The sequence below is a fragment of the Pelophylax lessonae genome, assembly GCF_965119305.1.
Source record: "Pelophylax lessonae genome assembly, chromosome: 7".
NCBI classification, from domain to species: Eukaryota; Metazoa; Chordata; class Amphibia; order Anura; family Ranidae; genus Pelophylax; species Pelophylax lessonae.
Window position 1 is genome coordinate 92,445,642 of NC_138774.1, and position 25,370 is coordinate 92,471,011.

Sequence of the window (25,370 nt, forward strand, 5' to 3'; positions counted from 1 at the left end):
GCTGCAAAGGGTGGGCCAACTCAATATTGAACCTTATAGACTAAGACTGGGATGCCGTTAAAGTTCATGTGGGGGTAAAGGCAGGCATCCAAATACTTTTGGTAATATAGTGTATCTGTAAAGCAGTTGCATTTAATAAAACCAGCACTACCGTCACCTTCACCCTAGCACGTTTCCTCCAAAAGAACGATTTCAAGGGTTTGGCTGGATGTGCTGACTCTTCCCTTATACTGTATACAATACAAGTCTGTGAGTGCCACCTCTCAAATTGGACCACCCAGCAATGCTTTCATGCATTAGATTCATTCAAAACTCTTTAAAACTTCAATTATTTACATTAAAAACACTAAAAAAAAAGTACAATAAATGTATTTCATCATAAAATAAAAGATTGAAATTGATCCAGAGTGGTTCACACCACCTCCATCTAGTGGCCAGATTTCATAATGACATCTTAATTGATGTGAAGTCTGCGTTGAAAGACAGAACCCTTTACAAGTACTAAAGATGACAAAAAAAAGGAAAATAGGGATTGCATGTATTTATATTTCAGTGTGTACCTGCTGTCACCCAGTGATCCCCAGACCAAATTTTGTCACCAAGCAACCCCTAGAGCAGACAGCGTCACCCAGTGACTCCCAGACCGGATAGTGTCACTCAGTGATCCCCAAACCTGATTGTGTCACCGACCCAGTGACCCCAGAGTGGACAGTCTCACCCAGTGACCCCAGAGAAGACAGTGTCACTAATTTACTCCAGACTGTTATGTGTCACCCAGAGGCCACAGAGCAAACATTGTCACCCAGTGACCTCAGAGTGGACAGTATGACCAAGTGACCCCAGAGTGAATGGTGCCACTAAGTTAATCCAGAGCGTTCTGTGTCACCCAGTGGCCTCAAAGTGGATGTTGTTACCCAGTGACACCATAGCGTTATGTGGCCCCAGAGTGGATGGGTGGCCACCCAGTGACTACAAAGCGGACAATGTCACCCAGTCACCCCAGAGAAGCCAGTTACACCCAGTGGCCCCAGAGAGTTATGCATCATCCAGTGACCCCCAGACTGGCTGGTGTCACACAGTGACCCCAGAGCATTGTTTCACCCAGTGACCACAGAGCATTATGTGTCACCCAGTGACCCCAGAGCATTATGTGTCACCCAATGACCTCAGAATGGACAGTGTCACCCATCCAGCAAGGTCGTCTGTGTCAATAGTGATACCCAGTGAAGTTTTTAACGGGGACCCCGCACAAAGAGAAGTAAAAAAAGGCTTGTGCCCCCCGCCCTAAAAGAAAAAAAAAACTATACCAGGCCCTTCCACTCTGGTATGATTTTTAGGGGGACATCACATGGCATGTGATTCCCCCCCAAAATCCTTATCAGACCCTCATCTGAGTGGGCCAGGAAAGGAAGGGGGGCCCTCCTGAACCGTACCAGACCACATGCCTTCAACATGGATGGGACCCCCCCCCCCCGGCAAAGCACCTTGCCCCTATGTTGATAAAGATGAGGACACAACCCTGGCCTGCTGGTTGTGGGGGTCTGCGGGGGGGGGGGGGGGGCTTGTGTGAAACTGGAAACCCTCTTTAACAATAAGGGGTTCCTCTGATGCCGCCCCCTCACCCCAGATAAATGGGTAAATAGTACTTCTACCCATTGCATAAAAATGAAAGCAAAAATAAAAACACAACACAGTTTTTGACAAGTGCTTTATTAAAAAAAAAAAAAATCCTCTAAAGTACATCCTTCTTCAACCCTTGTGCGCATCAATCATGGCATCTGGGAAAGTCCCTCTGCGTCAATAGCGACATCCAGTGAAGTCATGCGTTTCAATCACTGAGTCCAGTAAAGTCATCTGCATCGCTTATGACGTCCAGCAAAGTCGTTCATGTCGATCATGTTGTCCAGTGAAGTCATCCAGGTCTGATAGCCTAAAAAAAAAAAAAACCTGGTTGGTATAAAAATGAAAAAAAAAAGCAATAAAAATAGCATTAAAATGACTTTACATTAATGATAATTACAGCAATAGGTCTTGATCCTCATTTTGCTTGTAGCACAAACAGGAGAGTCCAGACGTCTTCTGTGCATAGCAGATATTGGTGGTGGGCAACTGGAGTATGGGCATTCCCGTTAGGTGAAGCTTTTTTCAGCTGCAGACGAGAGCAGCTATCATAGTAAAGCAGTGGGCATGCAGGATAGCGCAAAGTGTGATGGGACATGTAGTCCCAAAACCATAGTCACGTGGACTCGGTAACCTGTTCCACCAAAAGGAAGTGTAGATAAGGCAAAGCAAGAGGCGATGATAGCAAGGATAATAACGATCAGTCATTTATTATGATAGCTGCATTTTTTTTTCAAAAATAAAGAGGTATGATTCATTTTTATACTTAGTACATGTATATAAAGCAAATAGATGCTACTTTAATGTATTAGTAAACAGTAAAAGTGACTCTACTCAGGGCCTGTGCAAGGATTTTTGGCGCCCTAGGCAAAATAAAAATTGCCCCCCCCCCCAATATGCTCGTCCCAAATCAAATTTATTTGGGTACAGTGTCGCATGACTGCGCAATTGTCCGTTAAAGTAAGGCAGTGCCGAATTGCAAAAAAGGGCCTGGTCATTAAGGGGGTAAATGTTCCTGTCCAGAAGTGATCTTCTCTACTTCTCCTGTGCTCCCTGTTTGTATTCTGCAGCCAGATATTCTTAGGCCTTTAGGCAGAATACAAACAGGGAGAACAAGAGAAGTAGAGAAGATTTTTTTCAAGAAAAAAACAGCCACAATAAAAAAATGATACTCCATCCCCAGGATAAATGTAATGTAACCCCTCCCTCACTGAATATACCCATTTAAAATGCCCATTGTCACTCACCATAAACCGGGTGTTTATGTGTTCAAACGGCACCAGCACCAGGTTGGACAGGTCCTCTTCTCCTGGATCTTCCTTCTTCCTGGATCTGGGGACTGGGGTCCTTCTTGCGCTGATTCAAAATGTTCCTTCCCGCTGTCCTGCTGGATGCGATGCGCATTATTTAGCTCACACCCGACCGCCCCGTCTCTGCCACCGGGTGACGTCATCGGCAGGAGGAAACCTAGTGCGCATGCGCGGCCACCGCTGCAAAGATTTCCAACGCTGGAGCCGGCACTGAGAGAAGGAAGGAGAGAGACTGTCACACACAGACATAATGATGACGCAGCCGAGCCGAGGGCGCCGCCGAGTCGACAGTCACATACAGGTTAGCATAGCCGCCCGGCTGGCATTCTCATTGCAGACGGTGCAGCAAGCTGGCGCCCCCTGCTGAGTTGCACCCTAGGCGACAGCCTGGGTCGCCTTACAGGTGGCGCCGGCCCTGACTTTACTGTTCTAATAATAAATCCTGTATTATAATAATAATAATAATCAGTACCCTAATTATCAGTGCAGCCCTTCAGTGCCCATCAGTGCCACTTCATCAGTGCTGTCTATCAGTGCCCATCGGTGCTACATTTTAGCGCCTTCTCATCAGTGGCCCATCAGTGCCACCTCATCAGTGCTGTCTATCAGTGCCCATCAGTGCCACCTTATCAGTGCTGTCTATCAGTGCCACCTCATCAGTGCTGTCTATCAGTGCCCATCGGTGCTACATTTTAGCGCCTCCTCATCAATGGCCCATCAGTGCAGCCTCATCAGCACACCTCGGTGAAGGAGAAAAATTACTTATTTACAAAATGTTATAACAGAAACTAAGAAACACCCCCCCCCCCAAAAAAAAAAAATGTTTTGGTCTTTTTTTATTTTTTTAGCAAAAAAAAACCCAAAGTGGTGATTAAGATTAGGGATGATCGAACTTTTGAAAAGTTCGGTTCGACCAGAACACCCGAACTTCACGAAAGTTCGGTTCGGATTTCAGAACCCCATTGAAATCAATGGGACCCGAACTTCTGTAATCAAAAAACACCATTTTTAAGCCCTAAAACCCAATAAATGCCCCTAAAAAGTGCCTAGGGTTCTGGGTCATGCCCCAGGGACTATTAATCACACAAAAAAAAGTTCTTAAAAATTGTCGTTTTTGATAGATAGCCAATTATTGAAAAAATAAAAAAAAAAAAAAAAAAAGAGATTTCTTTGGATTTAGTGTCTGGGGGGTCTAAAAGTTGTACCTGTGAAGTTTCAGCTCTGTAGCATGTCCAGAACCAGAATTACAGCATACCAAACCTTCAAAAATGACTTTTTTGCTTAACCGCACCTTTCTTTTGCTCCTAATCAACGGCTCAGCCAATGTGTATGATGGGGACATAATGCAGTGCACTGGGAACAAGATTAGAGGTTTTTTTGGAAAAAGGTGCTGTCTCTTTAAATGTGCATATAATTAACGGGTGTATTTCCACAATGGGGCTTTTATTACCAAATGTTTCAAGAAGTCCAAAGATGTATGTAATTGCACTTTATTTCATGTAAAATGGTGTTTGGTGCACTTTAACTTGAAATCTCACAAGAAACAGACATATATGCACGGATACATTGAGGGTTAGGGGTAGGGGCCACAATGTAGTGCAGAGTGAACAAGATTAGAGATGTTTTGGATGAATACTGTTGTCTCTTGACTTTGAATAGAAGTAAAGGATGCTTAAAAATTGGGCATTTGGTGGTGCGGACGATGCCTTGACACCATATCCCTATGAAAGTGCTGGTAATGAAAGCAATAATTGCCTTTGTAAGGAAAAAAATTACAATGATATGCATCTGTGTGACAGGTGCGCAAAAATTGTTGTTTGGGTGTTGGCGGAGCCATACCACTGTAAGCCCAAAGAGCTGGTGTTGAAGAAGGCGTAAAAATTATGAAGGTGTGCACCTGTGGAACAGGTGCGCAAACATGGTAGTTTTGGTGTTGGCGGAGCCTCCCCACCATAACCCCAAAGAGCTGGCTTTGAAGGAGGCCCAAAAATTGTAAAGGTGTGCACCTGTGGAACAGGTTCGCAAACATGGTAGTTTTTGTTTAGCATAGCCTCCCCACCTTAACCCCAAAGAGCTGGTGTTGAAGGAGGCCCAAAAATTGTAAAGGTGTGCACCTGTGGAACAGGTTCGCAAACATGGTAGTTTTTGTTTAGCATAGCCTCCCCACCTTAACCCCAAAGAGCTGGTGTTGAAGGAGGCCCAAAAATTGTAAAGGTGTGCACCTGTGGAACAGGTTCGCAAACATGGTAGTTTTTGTTTAGCATAGCCTCCCCACCTTAACCCCAAAGAGCTGGTGTTGAAGGAGGCCCAAAAATTGTAAAGGTGTGCACCTGTGGAACAGGTTCGCAAACATGGTAGTTTTTGTTTAGCATAGCCTCCCCACCTTAACCCCAAAGAGCTGGTGTTGAAGGAGGCCCAAAAATTGTAAAGGTGTGCACCTGTGGAACAGGTTCGCAAACATGGTAGTTTTTGTTTAGCATAGCCTCCCCACCTTAACCCCAAAGAGCTGGTGTTGAAGGAGGCCCAAAAATTGTAAAGGTGTGCACCTGTGGAACAGGTGCGCAAACATTGTCGTTTTTGTTTTAGCATAGCCTCCCCACCTTAACCCCAAAGAGCTGGTGTTGAAGGAGGCCCAAAAATTGTAAAGGTGTGCACCTGTGGAACAGGTTCGCAAACATGGTAGTTTTTGTTTTACCATAGCCTCCCCACCTTAACCCCAAAGAGCTGGTGTTGAAGGAGGCCCAAAAATTGTAAAGGTGTGCACCTGTGGAACAGGTGCGCAAACATTGTCGTTTTTGTTTTAGCATAGCCTCCCCACCTTAACCCCAAAGAGCTGGCGTTGAAGGAGGCCCAAAAATTGTAAAGGTGTGCACCTGTGGAACAGGTGCGCAAACATTGTCGTTTTTGTTTTAGCATAGCCTCCCCACCTTAACCCCAAAGAGCTGGTGTTGAAGGAGGCCCAAAAATTGTAAAGGTGTGCACCTGTGGAACAGGTGCGCAAACATTGTCGTTTTTGTTTTAGCATAGCCTCCCCACCTTAACCCCAAAGAGCTGGTGTTGAAGGAGGCCCAAAAATTGTAAAGGTGTGCACCTGTGGAACAGGTGCGCAAACATTGTCGTTTTTGTTTTAGCATAGCCTCCCCACCTTAACCCCAAAGAGCTGGTGTTGAAGGAGGCCCAAAAATTGTAAAGGTGTGCACCTGTGGAACAGGTGCGCAAACATTGTCGTTTTTGTCATAACCAAAATGAGGTTCTGTGAACGTAAAGAGAATGAGAGGAGGGTTTGAGGGTGGCACCATGGTCCAGGCTTAAACTGAGGCTCAACTGCCACATCACAACGATAGCCTAGTCTACAAGGTCTGCATCAGGTGCATCAAAGCTTGATATCCACGACTGATTCATCTTAATGAATGTCAAACGGTCGACTGAGTCGGTGGAGAGTCTAGTTCGATGGTCTGTGACGAATCCTCCTGCTGCGCTGAATGCCCGTTCCGATAGGACACTGGAAGCAGGGCAGGCCAACAACTCCATGGCATACTGGGCCAGTTCTGGCCAGTGGTCTAATCTTAAGACCCAGTATGCCAGTGGATCGGATTCGTCACATGAAAAGCCCTCTGTGTCACTTTGTGCCCTCACGTAATCGTCCACCATGTGATGCAGACGCTGTCGATGCGATGTGGCAGCTGAGAGGCCTGGGCGGTGAGGACTAAAAAAAGACCGAAAGGCATCCGTCAACCGCACGCCTTCTCCAACGCTCCTCTCGTGACCACCAGTAGAATCCATGGTAGGTTGTCCCCGCCCCTGCACCCTACGGGAGTCGGGGAACATGTTCACCAGATTCCTCTTGAGACTGTCCTCAAGGGATTTGATCCTGTGGACTCTATGGGTGGATGGGAAAAGCTCCGAGACTTTACACTTGTACCGGGGGTCAAGTAGGGTGGCCAACCAATAGTGGTTAGTCTCTTTAATGGCCTTGATTCTGGGGTCCTTTCGCAGGCTCTGGAGCATGATGTTTCCCATGCGTCGCAAATTAGCGAAGGCCTGAGAAGCTGACTCCTCGGGGTCACTCATAACGACATTATCTTCAACGGGCTCCTCCTCCTCCCAGCCACGTACTACTCCAAAGTGTCCCGAGGGAGTCAAACTAGGCCTTGCAGATTGCCGCATGTCTTCCTCCTCCTCCTCCTCAAACCCTGCAAAAGTTCCCGCAGAATCGTCCTCCTCCTCCTCTTCCACCCCTGGATCCTGCTCGGGCCTCTGGGAGCTAGGCATAATGGGGTCAGGATTCTCAGGATAAAGGGGGCCTTGAGAGGCAAGGAAGTCCTCCTCTTCCTCCTGCTGCTCTGCCTCCAGTGCCCTGTCCATAATGCCACGCAGAGTGTGCTCCAACAAAAACAGTACCGGTAGGGTGTCACTGATGCATGCGCTGTCCCGGCTGACCATCCTTGTGGCCTCCTCAAATGGCGAGAGGACAGTGCATGCATCCTTAATCAAAAGCCACTGCCGTGGTGAAAAGAAGCCCAGGCGCGCAGAGCCAGTGCTGGTGCCGTACTCGCATAGGTATTCATTGAGGGCCCTCTGCTGCGTGTACAGGCGCTGCAGCATAGCCAAGGTGGAGTTCCAGCGGGTGGGCATGTCACAGATGAGGCGGTGTACCGGCAGGTGAAACTCGCGCTGCACTTCGGCCAAACGTGCAGTGGCACTGTACGACCGCCTGAAGTGACTGCACACCCTTCTTGCCATCCTTAGCACATCCTGCATTCCCGGGTACGAGTTCAAAAACCGCTGTACCACGAGATTCAGGACATGCGCCAGGCATGGCACATGGGTTAACTTTCCCTGACGAAGGGCGGCCAGGAGGTTTGACCCATTATCAGTAACCACCATCCCTGGCTGCAGCTGGCGTGGTGTCAACCACCTCTGGGCCTGTGCCTGCAGAGCCCCAAGAATCTGAGGGGCAGTGTGCTGCCTGTCCCCTAGACACACAAGCTGCAGCACTGCGTGACACCTTTTGGCCTGAGACATAGAATAGCCCTTTGAACGTTTACGTGGTATCTCATCATATTCAAAGGACCATTCTGCAGAGGAGGGCATGGAGGAGGTAGAGGAGGAGGAGCAGGAGGGGGTAGAAGTGATCGATCTACCCGGATCAGCGACACCACCAGCTGTTTGCAGACGTGGGGGCAACACTGGCTGCAGCACCGAGCCCTGGCTACAATCCCTTCCACTGGCAAGCAGTGTCACCCAGTGAGCAGTGACAGAAATGTACCGTCCCTGCCCATGTTTGCTTGACCAAGTGTCAGCCGTCAAGTGTATCTTACGGCTGACTGACTTGGCCAGGGATGACACTACATTGCCTTCCACATGTTGGTATAGGGATGGCAGGGCCTTACGGGAAAAGTAATGCCGACTTGGCACCTGCCACTGTGGAACTGCACATTTTGCGAAGTCACGGAAGGGAGCAGACTCTACCAGGTTAAATGGTAATAGTTGCAGAGCCAGTAGTTTAGCCAAACTACTGTTTAGACGCTGGGCATGTGGGTGGCGGGGAGTATACATTTTTTTTCGTTCCAGCATGTGTGGAATCGAAATTTGGCGTCTAGATGATACAGCTGGTGGTGTGCTGGAGGTAGATGCGACACTGCCTGCTATATCATCATCCCTGCCAGTGGAGGCTGCCAACAGGTGACGAGTGACTATAGCAGGGCCAGGAACAGACTGATGTGCAGGTGGAGCAGGTGGAGCAGATGGAGCATGAGGAGGAGGGCGAGGAGAACTAGGAGGCCGACTGACCAATCTTTGGCCCTTTTGTGGGTTCTTTAAATGCTCCTGCCAACGGGCCGAGTGGTGGGTTGTCAAATGCCTGTTTAGGCAGCTTGTACCCAGGTGGTTGACATTTTTGCCACGTTTTATACCCTTCTTACAAATCTTGCAGATCGCAACTGTTTTATCTGCATGGGATGTCTCAAAAAAGGCCCAGCAAGATGAGGTGTGTATAGTGGCCCGGGAGACAACAGGTGCGGCCTTAGATGGAGTAGGCCGTCTGCTCTCCCCTCTTGCTTGCTCTGCCTCCTCCTCAACCTCAGACCCAACATCTGACTCCATCAAAGACTGAGCATCAGGCCTGGCCTGGGAGACAACAGGTGCGGCCTTAGATGGAGCGGGCCGTCTGCTCTCCCCTCTTGTTTGCTCTGCCTCCTCCTCAACCTCAGACCCAACATCTGATTCTATCAAAGACTGAGCATCAGGCCTGGCCTGGGAGACAACAGGTGCGGCCTTAGATGGAGCGGGCCGTCTGCTCTCCCCTCTTGTTTGCTCTGCCTCCTCCTCAAACTCAGACCCAACATCAGACTCCATAAAGGACTGAGCATCAGGCTGGAGTAGATGGCCGACACTGTGGTCAAACAGCTCAGCTGACTCCTCTGCCATGTCTGAAATTGGGTCTAAGGGAGGACATGAGGTGGACATGGACTCATCTGTATTTGTTCTGACAACTGCAGAAGACTGACCACTTTTCTCTGCCTGGGTCACTGTAGTTGCAGATGATGCCGATGATGAGGGTTTGTTCATATAGTCCACCACCTCCTGTACATACTGTGGACGTATAGCTTGGCCACTGCCGGAGAACAATCCAAATGGTGGCCTGGCTGAGGACTGACCACCACGTCCATCCCTGCCTCTAGACACCCTAGAAGCTGTGCCCCTTTCCGCAGCAGGGCCACGTATGCCTTTTCTTGGTCTACCAGGCATATTTGTCACTGATGCGTTGGCAACTGTGTGCGGTGAAAAACGCACACTGCTATGCGACCCACAGTTGTCGCTGGATACAGCACAGCAGTTGCGGTTCACGCACAGTAGCAAAGCCTTTTGCACAGTGGACCTAACGCTTTGAACAACAGGCGTTAGGTTGTCACTGATGCGTTGGCAACTGTGTGCGGTGAAAAACGCACACTGCTATGCGACCCACAGTTGTCGCTGGATACAGCACAGCAGTTGCGTGTCACGCACAGTTGCAAAGGCTTTTGTACAGTGCACCTAACGCTTTGAACAACAGGCGTTAAGTTGTCACTGATGCGTTGGCAACTGTGTGCGGTGAAAAACGCACACTGCTATGCGACCCACAGTTGTCGCTGGATACAGCACAGCAGTTGCGGTTCACGCACAGTAGCAAAGCCTTTTGCACAGTGGACCTAACGCTTTGAACAACAGGCGTTAGGTTGTCACTGATGCGTTGGCAACTGTGTGCGGTGAAAAACGCACACTGCTATGCGACCCACAGTTGTCGCTGGATACAGCACAGCAGTTGCGGTTCACGCACAGTAGCAAAGCCTTTTGCACAGTGGACCTAACGCTTTGAACAACAGGCGTTAGGTTGTCACTGATGCGTTGGCAACTGTGTGCGGTGAAAAACGCACACTGCTATGCGACCCACAGTTGTCGCTGGATACAGCACAGCAGTTGCGTGTCACGCACAGTTGCAAAGGCTTTTGTACAGTGCACCTAACGCTTTGAACAACAGGCGTTAAGTTGTCACTGATGCGTTGGCAACTGTGTGCGGTGAAAAACGCACACTGCTATGCGACCCACAGTTGTCGCTGGATACAGCACAGCAGTTGCGGTTCACGCACAGTAGCAAAGCCTTTTGCACAGTGGACCTAACGCTTTGAACAACAGGCGTTAGGTTGTCACTGATGCGTTGGCAACTGTGTGCGGTGAAAAACGCACACTGCTATGCGACCCACAGTTGTCGCTGGATACAGCACAGCAGTTGCGTGTCACGCACAGTTGCAAAGGCTTTTGTACAGTGCACCTAACGCTTTGAACAACAGGCGTTAAGTTGTCACTGTATTTTGCTGCCTAGCAAGCACGTATACCTGCTGTGATACAGCAGCACTGTGCCACGTGCTCACTAAACAGAACCCTCACACTTTCCCTACAGAAACTAAATTTTCAAATCTAACTAATGTAGTACAAAGTTCCCTAACTACACTAGATATCCCTTTCCACTAAATAGAAAGCTCCATACAGCAGAAGACTGACACTGTCCCTTAAGTTTTTTTTTTTTTTTTTTTTTTAACTCTAAGAACCAGCACAATCGCTGTATCTAACTACACTGGCTGTAAGCTAAATACAATTCTGCTATATGGAGCTTTAGAACCACTCGATATGTAGGAAATGTAGTGTAGCAAGCAGGAGTCAGACAGAACTGCTTCAACTCTCTTCAACAGGCTCTGGATAACTGTGCTAGGGGTTAGGCGGGGCCATCTTATATAGTGTGGGGCGTATTCACTCCTGATTGGCCTCTGGTCCCCGTAGTCACTCCAATCACGTTCCTAGGAGACTCCTGCCCCCTCATTGGCTTTTGCAGACGTTTCTGGGCCAATCACGGGCTTTTAAAGCCCAGTTCCTGTCCCAGTGCATTTTGGGCGGTTCTGGTGGCCGAATACCGAACTTTTGCCGCAAAAAGTTCGGTATTCGGCCGAATATCGAACATCCAATGTTCGGGTCGAACCGATGGTCGACCCGAACCGTTCGATCATCCCTAATTAAGATTAGATTGTAAGCTCTATTTATTTATTTCAAGTTGTTATATAGCGCTGTCAATTTACGCAGGGCCCTCTGATTCCTTTTGTTCCAAATTGTATTGTAACTGTAATGTCTGCCTTCATTTTGTTAAGCGCTGCGCAAACTGTTGGCGCGATAAAAATCCTGTATAATAATAATAATAATAAATACCACCAAGCTAAAGTTCTATCTGTCGCAAAACAATGCTAAAAAATGTAATTTTGGCACAGTGTTGTATGACTGCGCAATTGTCAAAGTGTGAGAGCGCTAAAAGCTGAAAATTGTCCTGGGCAGGAAGGGGGTGAAAGTGCCCGATATTGAAGTGATTAAAGTTAACACTTGGCAGCCCCTGTAAAAGTGCCCCATTTACTTGGCAGATGGTACCACCCGCTGAGCAGGACACAGGGGATGTAATTCCTGCCACAGCCATAAAGCATTGCAGTTGCGGCATGTATACACCCCTGGTGGCTGCCTTGGCAGCAAAAGGGGAGTTGTTTAGGGGTGGTAAAAACGCAGCTCAACCTCAGGCTTTTACCACCACCCTTCCCATTTGTAAGTGTAAACAAGCCCTAAGGCTGCATTCACACTTGAGCGTAGCGTTTTTTACCGCGATTTTCAGGCATTTTTTTCAGGCGTTTTTGGAGGCAGGCATTGACATCTATCAAAAACGCTGGTAATCAGCCCAAGAAGAAGCTCATGTACTTTTTTCATCTACAGGCGTTTTGCTTCAGGCGTTAAATAACAGGGGCCATTTAAATGAATGGGGATTTACTTGCTGGGCGTTTTGGAACTTTTTTTTTGAGCGTTTTTGGAGCTGAAAAATGCTCAAAAACGCCCAGGTGTGAATGGAGCCTAAAACGTTTCAGGGAACTTGCTTCAAATCAGTGTGAATGAATTCCTAAGCATCACAGCTGCACGAGGAACATCATCCCCGTTGCTAAGGAAGGCCTGCGCGGTTGCTAGAGAGCTGCTTAGCCTGATATCATCACCTAAGCAGTGCTGTCAGAGGCGTGGTCAAATAAAAGCCTCTTACTGCAAGTATCGGGCACGAGCTTTCAGCTGGGTGAACCCGCCCCCTCTCACACTCCCCTACTAGCCAATCGCCGAGCGTGTGCTTATGTCGCTAGGGAAGCGGTTGCTAGGTGGAAGCCGATGCTCTTCAGGCGATTGGACGGGATGGTGGTCACGTGCCTCTCGCTCGCCTCTCTTCTCCAGTCTAGCACCGGTTTCTATTGTCTCGGGGGCGCGCTCTGTAGTGGAGGACGATCGGGTGCGCGCAGTTGGGCTTTACGTGCCAGTGTGAAGCATAGTGGCCCCAATGTCTGTGTGATGGATGTAAAGAGCAGTGTACAGTCTATTCTATACAGCGGGCAGCATGTGATTTATTAGGTGTATCAGTCACCTATAGGTGAAGGTAAGTACTGGTGCAACAAAGGCCCAGTGGCTGCACGTTTTATATTTATTGCAGGAATATAAATATTGCACAGATGATATATAAAAGAGGAATATAAATATTGCACAGGTGATATATAAAAGAGGAATATAAATATTGCACAGATGATATATAAAAGAGAAATATAAATATTGCACAGATGATATATAAAAGAGAAATATAAATATTGCACAGATGATATATAAAAGAGGAATATAAATATTGCACAGGTGATATATAAAAGAGGAATATAAATATTGCACAGGTGATATATAAAAGAGGAATATAAATATTGCACAGATGATATATAAAAGAGGAATATAAATATTGCACAGATGATATATAAAAGAGAAATATAAATATTGCACAGATGATATATAAAATGTTTATTATGTCTTCTTGTACTGGAAAGGTGTGAAGAGCTGGGTATAAGAAGGATATGCTGGCGGTGATGGAATGTGAATGAATACCATATTCGCCTATGAGCGTCAACTGACACACAATTGTACACGCATCTTAGCGCACACTTTATCGCACTTTGGTCAACATGGAGTTTGATTTTGACGTGCACAAGATCTTCTTGGACCCGGTCACTAAGCTGGATAGCAGTCTCATCCCTGCGCGCCGACCGCTCATCTCCAGGTAGGTAGAACTGGGCGGCTGCAGGGAGGTGGTGCCAGCGGAGGTGTTAAAAATTAAATTCCCCATTTCAGTGCATGTTATATTCATTCATATTTTTATAGATATTTTATGTCTGGCTTCACGCCTATGGGTTGTGGTAACATGGAGTTAAACACACATTACTGCAGAGCATGTTAACAACTGGTGCTTTATGCATGGCCAGGGTGGATTTGATTTTGAGTTAAATCACTAGTAAAAAGGCTTGATTTAAATCAACTCGATTTAAATCATAATTTTTAAAGAGCAACTGTCATCTCTGTCCCCCAGCGGCTTTTCCTCTGACCCGCTGTTGACTTTCCCACAGTCCCATTCAGGTCCCTTTTCACACTTGTGCGACTTTGGACTGCAAAGTCGCATGACAAGTCATATTCCATGATTTCCAATGAGTACCATTTATATCTGAGTGACTTCGAGTCGCAGTGACTTCAAAGTAGTCCTTGCACTACTATGGTACGACTTTAATGTGTTTTTTTTAAGGTCCATAGATCTTAAGATTACACAGGCATTGCTTCAAGTCTAGTTGAAATTGTGCAAATCTTAGGTCGCACTAGTGTGAACAGGGCTGCCATCAGGGGGGGACAGCCCATACACATGTATGGGGCCCGGGCATCCTGAAGGGCCCAGCCACCCAGCAGGGTCAGGAGATGGCAGAGGTGTGAGGCCCTGGAGAATGTTGGTGGTCAAGCCTGGGGGGCCCAGGCCTAAAGCATTGTAAGGGGCCCCAAATTTTCTGATGGCTGCCCTGAGTGTGAACGGGGCCTCACTTTAATAGGACAGCTGGCGATGCGTCAGTGACACAACAAGGTGAGGGACATGGCGGCAGCAGGTGATTGGATGCCCACATAATGGATCTGAAATGACAGGGGTTCTTTAAATTGAAGGACTTGTTCTTGCTGGTAGTTAGAATCTTTATATTTGCAAACAAAATTAAGGTTTCCTATTTGGAATAATAAGCTGTCAGGTTAGTAAAACAGCGATATCAGAACCAATTCAATCATACAGTTTTTAGTGTACATAGATTTGCAAAATAATGGGATAAAGCAGGGCTTGACAAATTTGCTTTGAATCTAGGCGCCAGCTAAAAAAGTTAGGAGCCAGGTTTTTTTTTTTTTTTTTCACCAACAAAACATTATTTTTAACAACAAAACCCCTTCTCTTATGTAGCCCCGATGTGTACCTTTTACGGATGCACAACTCAGAATACTCCCCTCTGCCAATACAAGATTCAAATACCATCAATACATTCTCTCCAGTTTCCATGGTGCCCAGCTCAATGCCATGACAATAGGGTAGATAGCGCACTGCACACCTGACCCCCTATATATTACAGTCTCCATCCTGTATAGACATATGACCCATCCTGTATACTTCAGCCCCCCTCATCCTGTACAGACATGACCCTCTATTCACCACAGCACCGCCATCCTGTAAACACTTATTCTAACCCTCCTACATACCATAGTCCCTTATCCTGTATAGATGACAACCTATATATATCACAGCACCCACATCCTGTATAGACATAATCTACCCCCCCCCCCACATACCACAGCCCCCACTTATAACCCTTCTTCAGCACATCTCCCCCATACTGTATCGACTTATGCCCCCCCCAAATATCTTGTATAGAAGTACAGCTGCAAGAAAAAGTATGTGAACCCTTTGGAATGATATGGATTTCTGCACACATTGGTCATAAAATGTGATCTGATCATCATCTAAGTCACAACAATAGACAATCACGGTCTGCTTGAACTAATAACACACAAAGAATGAAATGTTGCCATGTTTTTATTGAACACACCATGTAAACATTCACAGTGCAGGTGGAAAAAGTATGTGAACCCTTGGATTTAATAACTGGTTGAACCTCCTTTGGCAGCAATAACTTCAACCAAACGTTTCCTGTAGTTGCCGATCAGACGTGCACAACGGTCAGGAGTAATTCTTGACCATTCCTCTTTACAGAACTGTTTCAGTTCAGCAATATTCTTGGGATGTCTGGTGTGAATCGCTTTCTTGAGGTCATGCCACAGCATCTCAATCGGGTTGAGGTCAGGACTCTGACTGGGCCACTTCAGAAGGCGTATTTTCTTCTGTTTAAGCCATTCTGTTGTTGATTTACTTCTATGCTTTGGGTCATTGTCCTGTTGCAACACCCATCTTCTGTTGAGCTTCAGCTGGTAGATAGATAGCCTTAAGTTCTACTGCAAAATGTCTTGATAAACTTGGGAATTCATTTTTCCTTCAATGATAGCAATCTGTCCAGGTCCTGATGCAGCAAAGCAGCCCCAAACCATGATGCCCCCACCATCATACTTCACAGTTGGGATGAGGTTTTGATGTTGGTGTGCTGTGCCTCTTTTTCGCCACACATAGTGTTGTGTGTTTCTTCCAAACAACTCAATTTTGGTTTCATCTGTCCACAGAATATTTTGCCAGTACTGCTGTGGAACATCCAGGTGCTCTTGTGCAAACTGTAAAAGTGCAGCAATGTTTTGTTTGGACAGCAGTGGCTTCCTCTGTGGTATCCTCCCATGAAATCCATTCTTGTTTAGTGTTTTACGTATTGTAGATTCGCTAACAGGGATGTTAGCATTTGCCAGTAACTTTTGTAAGTCTTTAGCTGACACTCTAGGATTCTTCTTCACCTCATTGAGCAGTCTGAGCTGTGCTCTTGCAGTCATCGTTACAGGATGGCCACTCCTAGGGAGAGTAGCAGCAGTGCTGAACTTTCTCCATTTATAGACAATTTGTCTTACCGTGGACTGATGAACAGCAAGGCTTTTGGAGATACTTTTATAACCCTTTCCAGCTTTATGCAAGTCAACAATTCTTAATCATAGGTCTTCTGAAAGCTCTTTTGTGCAAGGCATCATTCACATCAGGCAATGCTTCTTGTGAAAATCAAACCCAGAACTGGTGTGTTTTTTATAGGGCAGGGCAATTGTAACCAACACCTCCAATCTCATCTCATTGATTGGACTCCAGTTGGCTGACATCTCACTCCAATTAGCTCTTGGAGATGTCATTAGTCTAGGGGTTCACATACTTTTTCCACCTGCACTGTGAATGTTTACATGGTGTGTTCAATAAAAACATGGCAACATTTCATTCTTTGTGTGTTATTAGTTTAAGCAGACTGTGATTGTCTATTGTTGTGACTTGGATGATGATCTGATCACATTTTCTGACCAATATGTGCAGAAATCCATATCATTCCAAAGGGTTCACATACTTTTTCTTGCAGCTGTATGTTTGAACTGGTAATATCGCCATTCATTAATCATCACTAGATCCCTTTTACACCTTAATTCCTGAATTATGCATATTTCTCCACCTTTCATAACATCCTTTATTTGTGCTTTTTGTTTTTTATCTTTTAACCATTCTTCAACTAGTGTTTCTTTCCCCGTTAAAAAATAATTTGTTCCCGGGAGCGGTGTTAATGGTGAATTATATTCCTATTTTGCTTGTCTATAAAGCGTATCCCAAATTCTAATTACAATCAACGTCAATAATCTTGTGTTTGTAGAAAAATTATGATACCATTGTGGTACCCAGATCGCCTTATCCAAAAGTGTCCTACCTAATGTGTTTTTTAATTTTTACCCAACTTTTTAAAATTGCATGATTTCAAAGCCGCATCTCAGCGTGACTTCTAGGACATCTGTGCGGCTCCATGCTATTGAAGTTGCACCTAAAATCAATTTTCAAATTGATGCGGTAACGCAAAGTCGTTGCCCGATTTGAACAGTCATCTTGCCGGCAATAGGATGCAACTTGTCAAGTTGCTCCAATGTGAACAGGGGCTAAGTGACCTTTACATACAGTAGAATTTCACCATCTCCATAGAGTTTGCATATTCTCCCTGTGTTTGCGTGGGATTCCTCCCATACTCCAAAGACATGCTGAAAGTTCACTGGCTCCTGTCTAAATCTGTGTTTGTTTGTGTAGGGATAGGGAGCTTTTATTGTAAGTTCTTTGAGGGCAGGAACTGATGGGAACATACCATATATGAATGCCTGTAATAAGTAAATAGTTGGTGCGCCCTCTATAGAACTACCTGCTTTGCCAATAACCTATCTGGATGGTTGAAAAATGGCTCGCCTATAGGAATGTAGGCCTATGCCATCTCTTTGTGCTTGGTGATTTTCAAGTTTATGAAAGGAGATCTCCATCTGGCTAGGATGCTGTGAATATCCTTCCATTCACATATTTTCCTCCATTCCTTTGCCATCTCTGTGGTGTAGCTAAAGGCCATTTACACAGCTCTGATATAGTACACCACGATAAACAGTAATGCATTACTGCATAAGGCATCATATGGCAAAGAAGTGTTTCAGCACTAAGGCTACGTTCACATGTGGGCACAGCAGATCGCGGGCAGAATCCCTGCGATTCTGCCCGCGATCCGGAAATCATTGCAAACAGCAACAGCAGCACACTGGTCTCCCCAGGGGGAGTGTGTTAGCACAAGTCTGATCATTGGAGAGCAGGTTAGAGTTCCCAGCACAGCCAAAACACTAACCACGATGTGCTCTCATGCGAAAAATATTTAACGGGGACACGAACAACATGATCTCTCCTGGACTCACTAACTGCAATAATTATTTGCCAAAAACTCTTAGGCTACGTTCACATGTGGGCGTAGCGGTTTGTGGGCAGAATCACTGCGATTCTGCCTGCGATCTGGAAATCATTGCAAATTGCGGGACGCCTGTGCAATGGCACCCCATACGCTGTGCGATGTTGCAGCGATTTCCGCCTGCCGAATCGCGGTAACATTGCGCAAACAGAATCGCGGGACGCATGGTGCCCAAAAAAGGTACAGGAGCTTCTTTTGTGCGTCATGCGTCCCGCGATTCTGTTTGCGCAATGTTACCGCAATTCGGCAGGCGGAAATCGCTGCAACATCGCACAGCGTTTGGGGTGCCATTGCAAATCACGGGCATCGCACAGGCGTCCCACAATTCGCAATGATTTCCGGATCGTAGGCAGAATCGCAGTGATTCTGCCCCCAAACCGCTACGCCCACATGTGAACGTAGCCTAAGAGTTTTTGGCAAATAATTATTGCAGTTAGTGAGTCCAGGAGAGATCATGTTGTCTGTGTCCCTGTTGAATATTTTTTGCATGAGAGCACATCATGGTCAGTGTTTTGGCTGTGCTGGGAACTCTAACCTGCTCTCCAATGATCAGACTTGTGCTGGCACACTCCTCCTGGGGAGACCAGTGTGCTGCTGTTTCTCCTTCCCCCAGTTCTCTGAGCAAATCGTGCAGCTGAGAACAGAAGGTATGTGATCACTTCTAAAAAAAGGGGGGAAAAGTTATTTACAATAGGGTTGCACCAGTATCTGTATCAGTGCTGATACTAATCATTTGCATGAGTACATGTGCTTGTGCAAATTCTCTTATACTAAAAACGGTACCTTTCCGGGCCGGTTTGCAATGCGATTTCAGGTGTGATTTCTATGCGAATTGTAGGGTATAAGATTAGAAATTGCAGCTGAACGGGACTGAAACTGCACAGGACTTTGTTTTTCAAATTGTACTGCAAACAGGCTCTAAAAACTCTCTGAAATGCGCATGAAAACGGATGTGAAATATCTCCCAAAGTAAAATATGTTTCCCATCTGTTTACATGCATGTATGGTGTGAGCAAGCCCTAAAAAAACTGTCATTTGGTATCGGCAGGGCAGCCATCAGGGGGGGACAGCCCATACACATGTAGGGGGCCCGGGCATTCCTGAGGCCCCAACCAATGTGACCGAGTTGTTGCTGCTGTAGTAACTAACAATTTCTAAAGCAGGGTGGCTGCAGAGTAAGCCGATGCAGCTGAAGGAATGTCTCTTTGCTGGATTATGCTGTCTCTTTGCTGAAAAGTTGAGGTTGTCTCTTTGCTGGATTGGGATCTGTCTTTGCTGAAAATATGAGGCCGTCTCTTTGTTGGAATGTAATGTCTCATTGCTGAATATATGAGGTTGTCTCTTTGTTGGATTGTAATGTTTCTTTGCTGAATATATGAGGTTGTCTCTTTGTTGGATTGTAATGTTTCTTTGCTGAATATACGAGGTTGTCTCTTTGCTGGATTGGGATGTCTCCTTGCTGACCATATGGGGTTTTCTCTTTGCTGGCTTGGATTCATTTTCATATATTAGGTTGGAAGAGTGTTAAAATAGAAGTGGGTGCACTGAAGGACTCAGTGGGATGGCCAGTGGGCGTATTTGGTGGGACGGCCAGAGGGTGGGCCCTGCGAAATGTTGGTGGTCAGGCCCGGAGGGGCCCAGGCCTAAAGCTGTGTAAGGGGCCCCAAAATTTCTGATGGCTGCCCTGGGTATCGGCGAGTACTTGAGAAAAATCGTATGGTATCGGTGCATCTCAAATTTATAATATTATATACATAAACGTTTTGTATTTCATTTCTATTTTAAAATGAATGGTGTTGTTGTTTTTTTTTTTTTTTTAAATGAGGGTTTACATATACATTAACTCTAATATAACAACCTGAAAGCATCACCTATGGACAGTTTTGGGTACTGTAATTTTTTTGCACAGTTATGAGATGTGACATATTTGGTATCTACTTACTCAACACAACCTCATCTTTTATATTTTATTAAGAAATTGGGTATTATATTGTGTTTGTGTACACTAAAATTAATTTAAATGTATTTTTATTTATTTATTTTTTTATATACAAACATAAAAGCTGGAACCTGATCCGCAAATACTTTATTGGTTAAAATCCAGGCAGCCCAGTGCAGCAACAAGATTTTAATGCATTTTTGACTTACAAAGCCTTACTCATATAAGCTGACTGCATCCAGGCTCAGACATCTGTAACTGCAGCTAACTGGTCTGTGTGCAGCTACATGCAAACATTGGCAGCTGCTGTCAGCCTGTCATTAGTTTAACCACTTTACCACCGGAGGATTTTGCTGTCTTCCGTCCAGGCCACTTTTTGCGATTCGGCGCTGTGCGACTTCAACTGACAATTGCGCGGTCGTGCAACGCCGTACCCAAACGAAATTTACGTCCTTTTTTTCCCACAAACAGAGCTTTCTTTTGGTGGTATTTGATCACCTGTGCGATTTTTACTTTTTGCGCTATAAACAAAAAAAGAGCAATTATTTTGAAAAAAATAACAATATTTTTAACATTTTTTTATATGAAATTCCCCCCAAAAAAGATGTAAAAACCAATTTTTTTAAAAATGTTTGGCCAATTTGTTTTCTGCTACATATGTTTGGTAAAAAAAATCGCAATAAGCGTATTTTGATTGGTTTGCGCAAAAGTTATTGCGTTTACTAACAAAGGGAAAGATTTCTGTCATTTTTGGTGTTATTTTTTTTAACGCGTAATGGCGGCGATCTGCGATTTTTTTTTTTTTTTTTTTGCGGGACTGCGACATTGCGGCGGACAGATCGGACCCTTGACTGACATTTTTGACACTTTTGGGGGTACCAGTGACATTACTGCAGTAATCAGTGCTATATATATGCACTGTTACTGTAAAAATGACACTGGCAGGGAAGGGTTTAATTTTATTGGAGAGGGAGGGGTTAATGTATGCCTGGTGCTTACTGACGTGTAGGGGGGGAGGTGACTGAGTGAGTCATGGACAGATCGGATGTCCAGCTATGCTGAACAGTCCGATCTGTCACTCCCTGTCACTATGGAGATCCGCCCGCTGTGTTTACACACAGCGGGCGGATCTCCAGACTCGATCCCCGACGATCGGGTAAGAGCAGCGGCGATCGCCGCTGCTCCTCCCCTGGCCCGACTCCCGCTGTGAATGAAAACAGCGGGAGCGAGCCTCCGGCGGCGCACAAGCGCCGCCCAGAAGGGGGAGTGTCTGACGACATAGTACTACGTCGTCAGACGATAACGAGCCACTCTGCCGCAGTAATATTACTGTGAGCAGACGTAAAGTGGTTAACAGCCCATTCACACTGATCCGACTTGGACCGCGACTTGTCAGCCTGACAAGTCGCGGTCCGTCGCGTCCCATAGTGTAGTACAGGAACGGTTCTAATAGGAGCGACACAAGTCGCTCCGACTTAGAAAAAGGGTCCTGTACTACTTCGGGGCGACCTGGAGCGACTTGCATAGACATTCATTTTATGAAGTCCGTGCAAGTCGCGCCGAAGTCGCGCTGCACGCGACTTCACAGGTCGCCCCGAAGTCGGATCCGACATAGTGTGAACGGAGTCTTAAGTGGAGGTCCAGCCCTTTTTGTGTTTAAAGTCAGCAGCTACAAAAAGTGTAGCTGCTGACTTTTATTACAGATTCACCTGTCCCAGGATCCAGTGATGTGGCTGCCCGAACCCTCGGTTCTCTCCCTCTCTTCCCTTTGGTGCCGGCATTACAGGTGTGGGCACCTGGCTGTGACAGCATGCCTGAGTCTCACTGCACCTCTTTAATGGTCAGGCAATCTTCTGTGACATGTCCCAGAAGATTGCAGGAAGGGAGCCTGATCAGAAGTCAAAACTAAGTACCCGCCCCCCCCCTCCAAAAAAAAAAATGACATGCTAAATGTTTCATAGGAAAGGGGAGGAATGCTTAAAGTGGAATTTCCCCTTTTGGGTGGAGCTCCGCTTTAAATAGGCTGAGCGGATGCTGCTGTTCACATGCCGTGGTCATTCCAGCTGCAAGAATCTGCTAATTATTGCTACTGAATTCCAGTAGCTGTGTGTAACTGGCCATGTGAATGGTCTAAAGGTCCAGACATGGGAATATGAAGCAACAAATATAATACTTGTGCCATCCTTCCTTAGATTCATTATTAGTGAAAGCATATAAAAAAGGGAGGGAAGGACACCTTATTTATCTATATTTTATATTTGTATTACTTTTATTTATTGCCCTTATTCTTTCTAATAGGCCTGTAAGAGGAATAGATAATTACAGTGCAAGTGATGACTGAATTCCTATTTATTAATTCCTTCAAATTCTTCCCAAAACCATAATATATGTATGATGGGGAGTGTTAAGTAATCTTCAGAACTAAAATGTGTGTTTTTAACATGAATGAAAAACAAATGAAAAGGACAATAAAATGAATGCTGAGTGTGCATGCACTCCAGTTTTCCTGTTTGTTTTCTATGCGCCCCTGAGCGCGTGCCCAGTCTGTACAATGGACAAAGCTCAGATTTTATCTCCAACTATTCAGTTAAGCTCCAGGATGGAAGTCTGAGAGGCGTGAATACAAGTCATTATTTAGCGTGGAGAGTTCTGGCTGAACTCTCATCTGAAGATGGAGAACATTGATTTAATAGACTGGATGAAAGCTACTTGGACGCTTTTGTCTGTTTATTGTGAATTGTATAAGAAACCTCAGTTCTGGCCTTAAGACATTTTTATAGAACCTTTTTATTTTGATTACTACCATATGCCTTTTTTTTTCAATGTTCGATTTTAAAGGAAATCTAAATGGTAAAGTAGAACTTAAGTCAGAAAGTGAAGTCCTGCTAGATCATTTTAGGCTGGCCTCTGTTGCAGGCATAGCTATGTAAAACCTTAAGGCCCCTTTCACACACACTGTCCGTTGGACGGACTCCGTTTTTCTCAGCGGGGGATCTATCCGCTGATCCCCCGCTGAGCAGGAGGATGACAGCTGTGTTTCCGCGCTGTGTGCGGAGACACAGCTGTCAGTTCCCCATGCATCTCTATGGGGAAAATCAGATGGGAACGGACCGATAGGGTTTCCATCCGTCCAGATTTGATGGATCGGGTGTCAGCGGACATGTCTCTGCTGACATCCGATGCCCCATAGGGATGTATGGGGGGACCGTTCAGATCCGCCAAAAAAAACTGACAGGCGGATCTGAACGGTCCGCCTGTGTGAAAGAGGCCTAAACCTAAATGTCTATACTGTTTAAAATCCATTAGTACACTGTTGTGTACATTAGTGGGGGTATGCCATTTACAAAGCATAGTCAAGTTCTCATTGGCATCATCACAAACATAGATATAACCAAAAAAGCAAGTCACAAGAAAAGAGGGGACTTTAGATATACCTTTTTGAGAGCTGAAAACACATCAGATATAAAAACTATATACATTTTATTAATATTCCAGTATTTACATCATCAGTCATTTGATGGTTGATTGGTCTACGTGTTTCGTTGGTACGCCCGCTTCTTCAGGACCGAATATAACATGTACTGTACATAGTTCTTGTTCAAAACATTTTATTAGTTTAAGAGCATATAACAAATCGAGTACTGTACATAGTTCTAACTACAAAATAAATTGTTTTAGCGCCCATTCAGACTGGCGCGACACGACTTGCTGGGGCGACCTGTGAAGTGCACCGTGACCTCGGCGCGACTTGCAGGGACTTCATATAATTGAAGTCAATGCAAGTCGCCTCCAGGTCGCCCCAAAGTATCACAGGACCCTTTTTCTAAGTCGGAGTGACTTGTGCCGCTCCTATTAGAACGGGTCCTGTACTATTCAATGGCAAGCAACCGACCGCGACTTGTCAGGTGACCAAGTCGCCTGACAAGTCGCGCTAGTGTGAATGGACCCTTAGCCCCCCCCGTTCACACTGGGGCGACCTGTCAGGCAACCTGGTCGACTGACAGGTCGCCGTAGGTCGCCTTCCACAGAGAAGCTGTGGACCCGTTCTAATAGGAGCGACACAAGTGGCTCCGACTTAGAAAAAGGGTCCGGAGCTTCTTTGGGGCGACCCATAGCGACCTGCATTGACTTCAATGTTATGAAGTCCGTGCCGGCCGCTCCGAGGTCGCGGTGCGCGTGAGGTCGCCCGGCGAAGTAGCGTTGCCCCAGTGTGAACGGGGCCTTACAATGAGAGATAAACACATCCAAAAAACAACTTTGTTTATAAAAGTAACCATTGTCAAATATACAAAATAATATATTTAAATATAATTTTTATCTGCTAGGATGGTTAGTTCAGATGGTAAAAAGGGAAAAAATGGCATCTAAGTAAAATCTATGGATAACAATTTAATAAACGTCAATACCTGTATTGGTAGATGATAGATCACAATATCCTCAAAAGGAAGAAAGGTCTCCAGATGGGGTTGTGCCTACCGGTCCATGAGACTTGAGACTTGCCCACATCTATATAAGCCAGGGAGATATGTGTGGAACATGAAATGTGAAAGCCAATCTGCAAAAGTCATAATCGAAGTAAAGATAAATAATAGGAAAAAGGGGATATGAGTTATAGAAGATATAATTGTTGTAGGGAAAAGAGATATGTGACCAAGTCCAAAACCAGGCAATCTTACCCAGGTGGAAAGCTGGTGAGGTTTAAATAAGGTGTTGTAACGCTCAAATTGGCTTTAAATGCAGAGGTGGGAAAACAATTAAAATTCACTCGTCCTAGGTATCAACAAGCTTTTCAGCCAAATCCAATGTGCAGTAAACATCCCCTTTTTAAAGTTGACAAATAAATTGTTCAGTATATGCCTCATCCTATATATGCAAAACAACAGCCAGCATCCCTAAGTAGGCTTACCCAAAGGCAGTATCAAATTCACACGGACTGTCACTCCAATTGATAGCAGCAGGCTTTATTTTATTTTTTCCTTTTTTCTATCTGAGCTAGCTATCCTAGCAGATATAATTATGTATAAATATATTGTTTTGTATATTTGACAATGGTTACTTTTCAAACAAAGTTGTTCTATTTATCTGTCATTGTGATGTAGCACCCTCCTATGTAGGTGCTAGTGAGAAAGTATAATTTTGAGCCCTGTCCGGCTCATAGGGCTGCAGGTAAATCTA

At 45.5% G+C, this 25,370-nt stretch overlaps 1 protein-coding gene across 1 annotated transcript in view; it reads left to right on the forward strand.

Annotated features, from left to right (window-relative positions):
- The first annotated feature begins 13,367 nt into the window (after window positions 1-13,367).
- The window catches only part of ATAT1 (alpha tubulin acetyltransferase 1), an 86,308-nt gene continuing 74,305 nt past the window's right edge, over window positions 13,368-25,370 (forward strand). Inside the window, exon 1 of the mRNA XM_082264358.1 lies at window positions 13,368-13,569. Coding sequence (XP_082120484.1) covers window positions 13,475-13,569 — 95 coding nt within the window. The 5' untranslated portion in view covers window positions 13,368-13,474. The remainder of the gene's footprint in view (window positions 13,570-25,370) is intronic.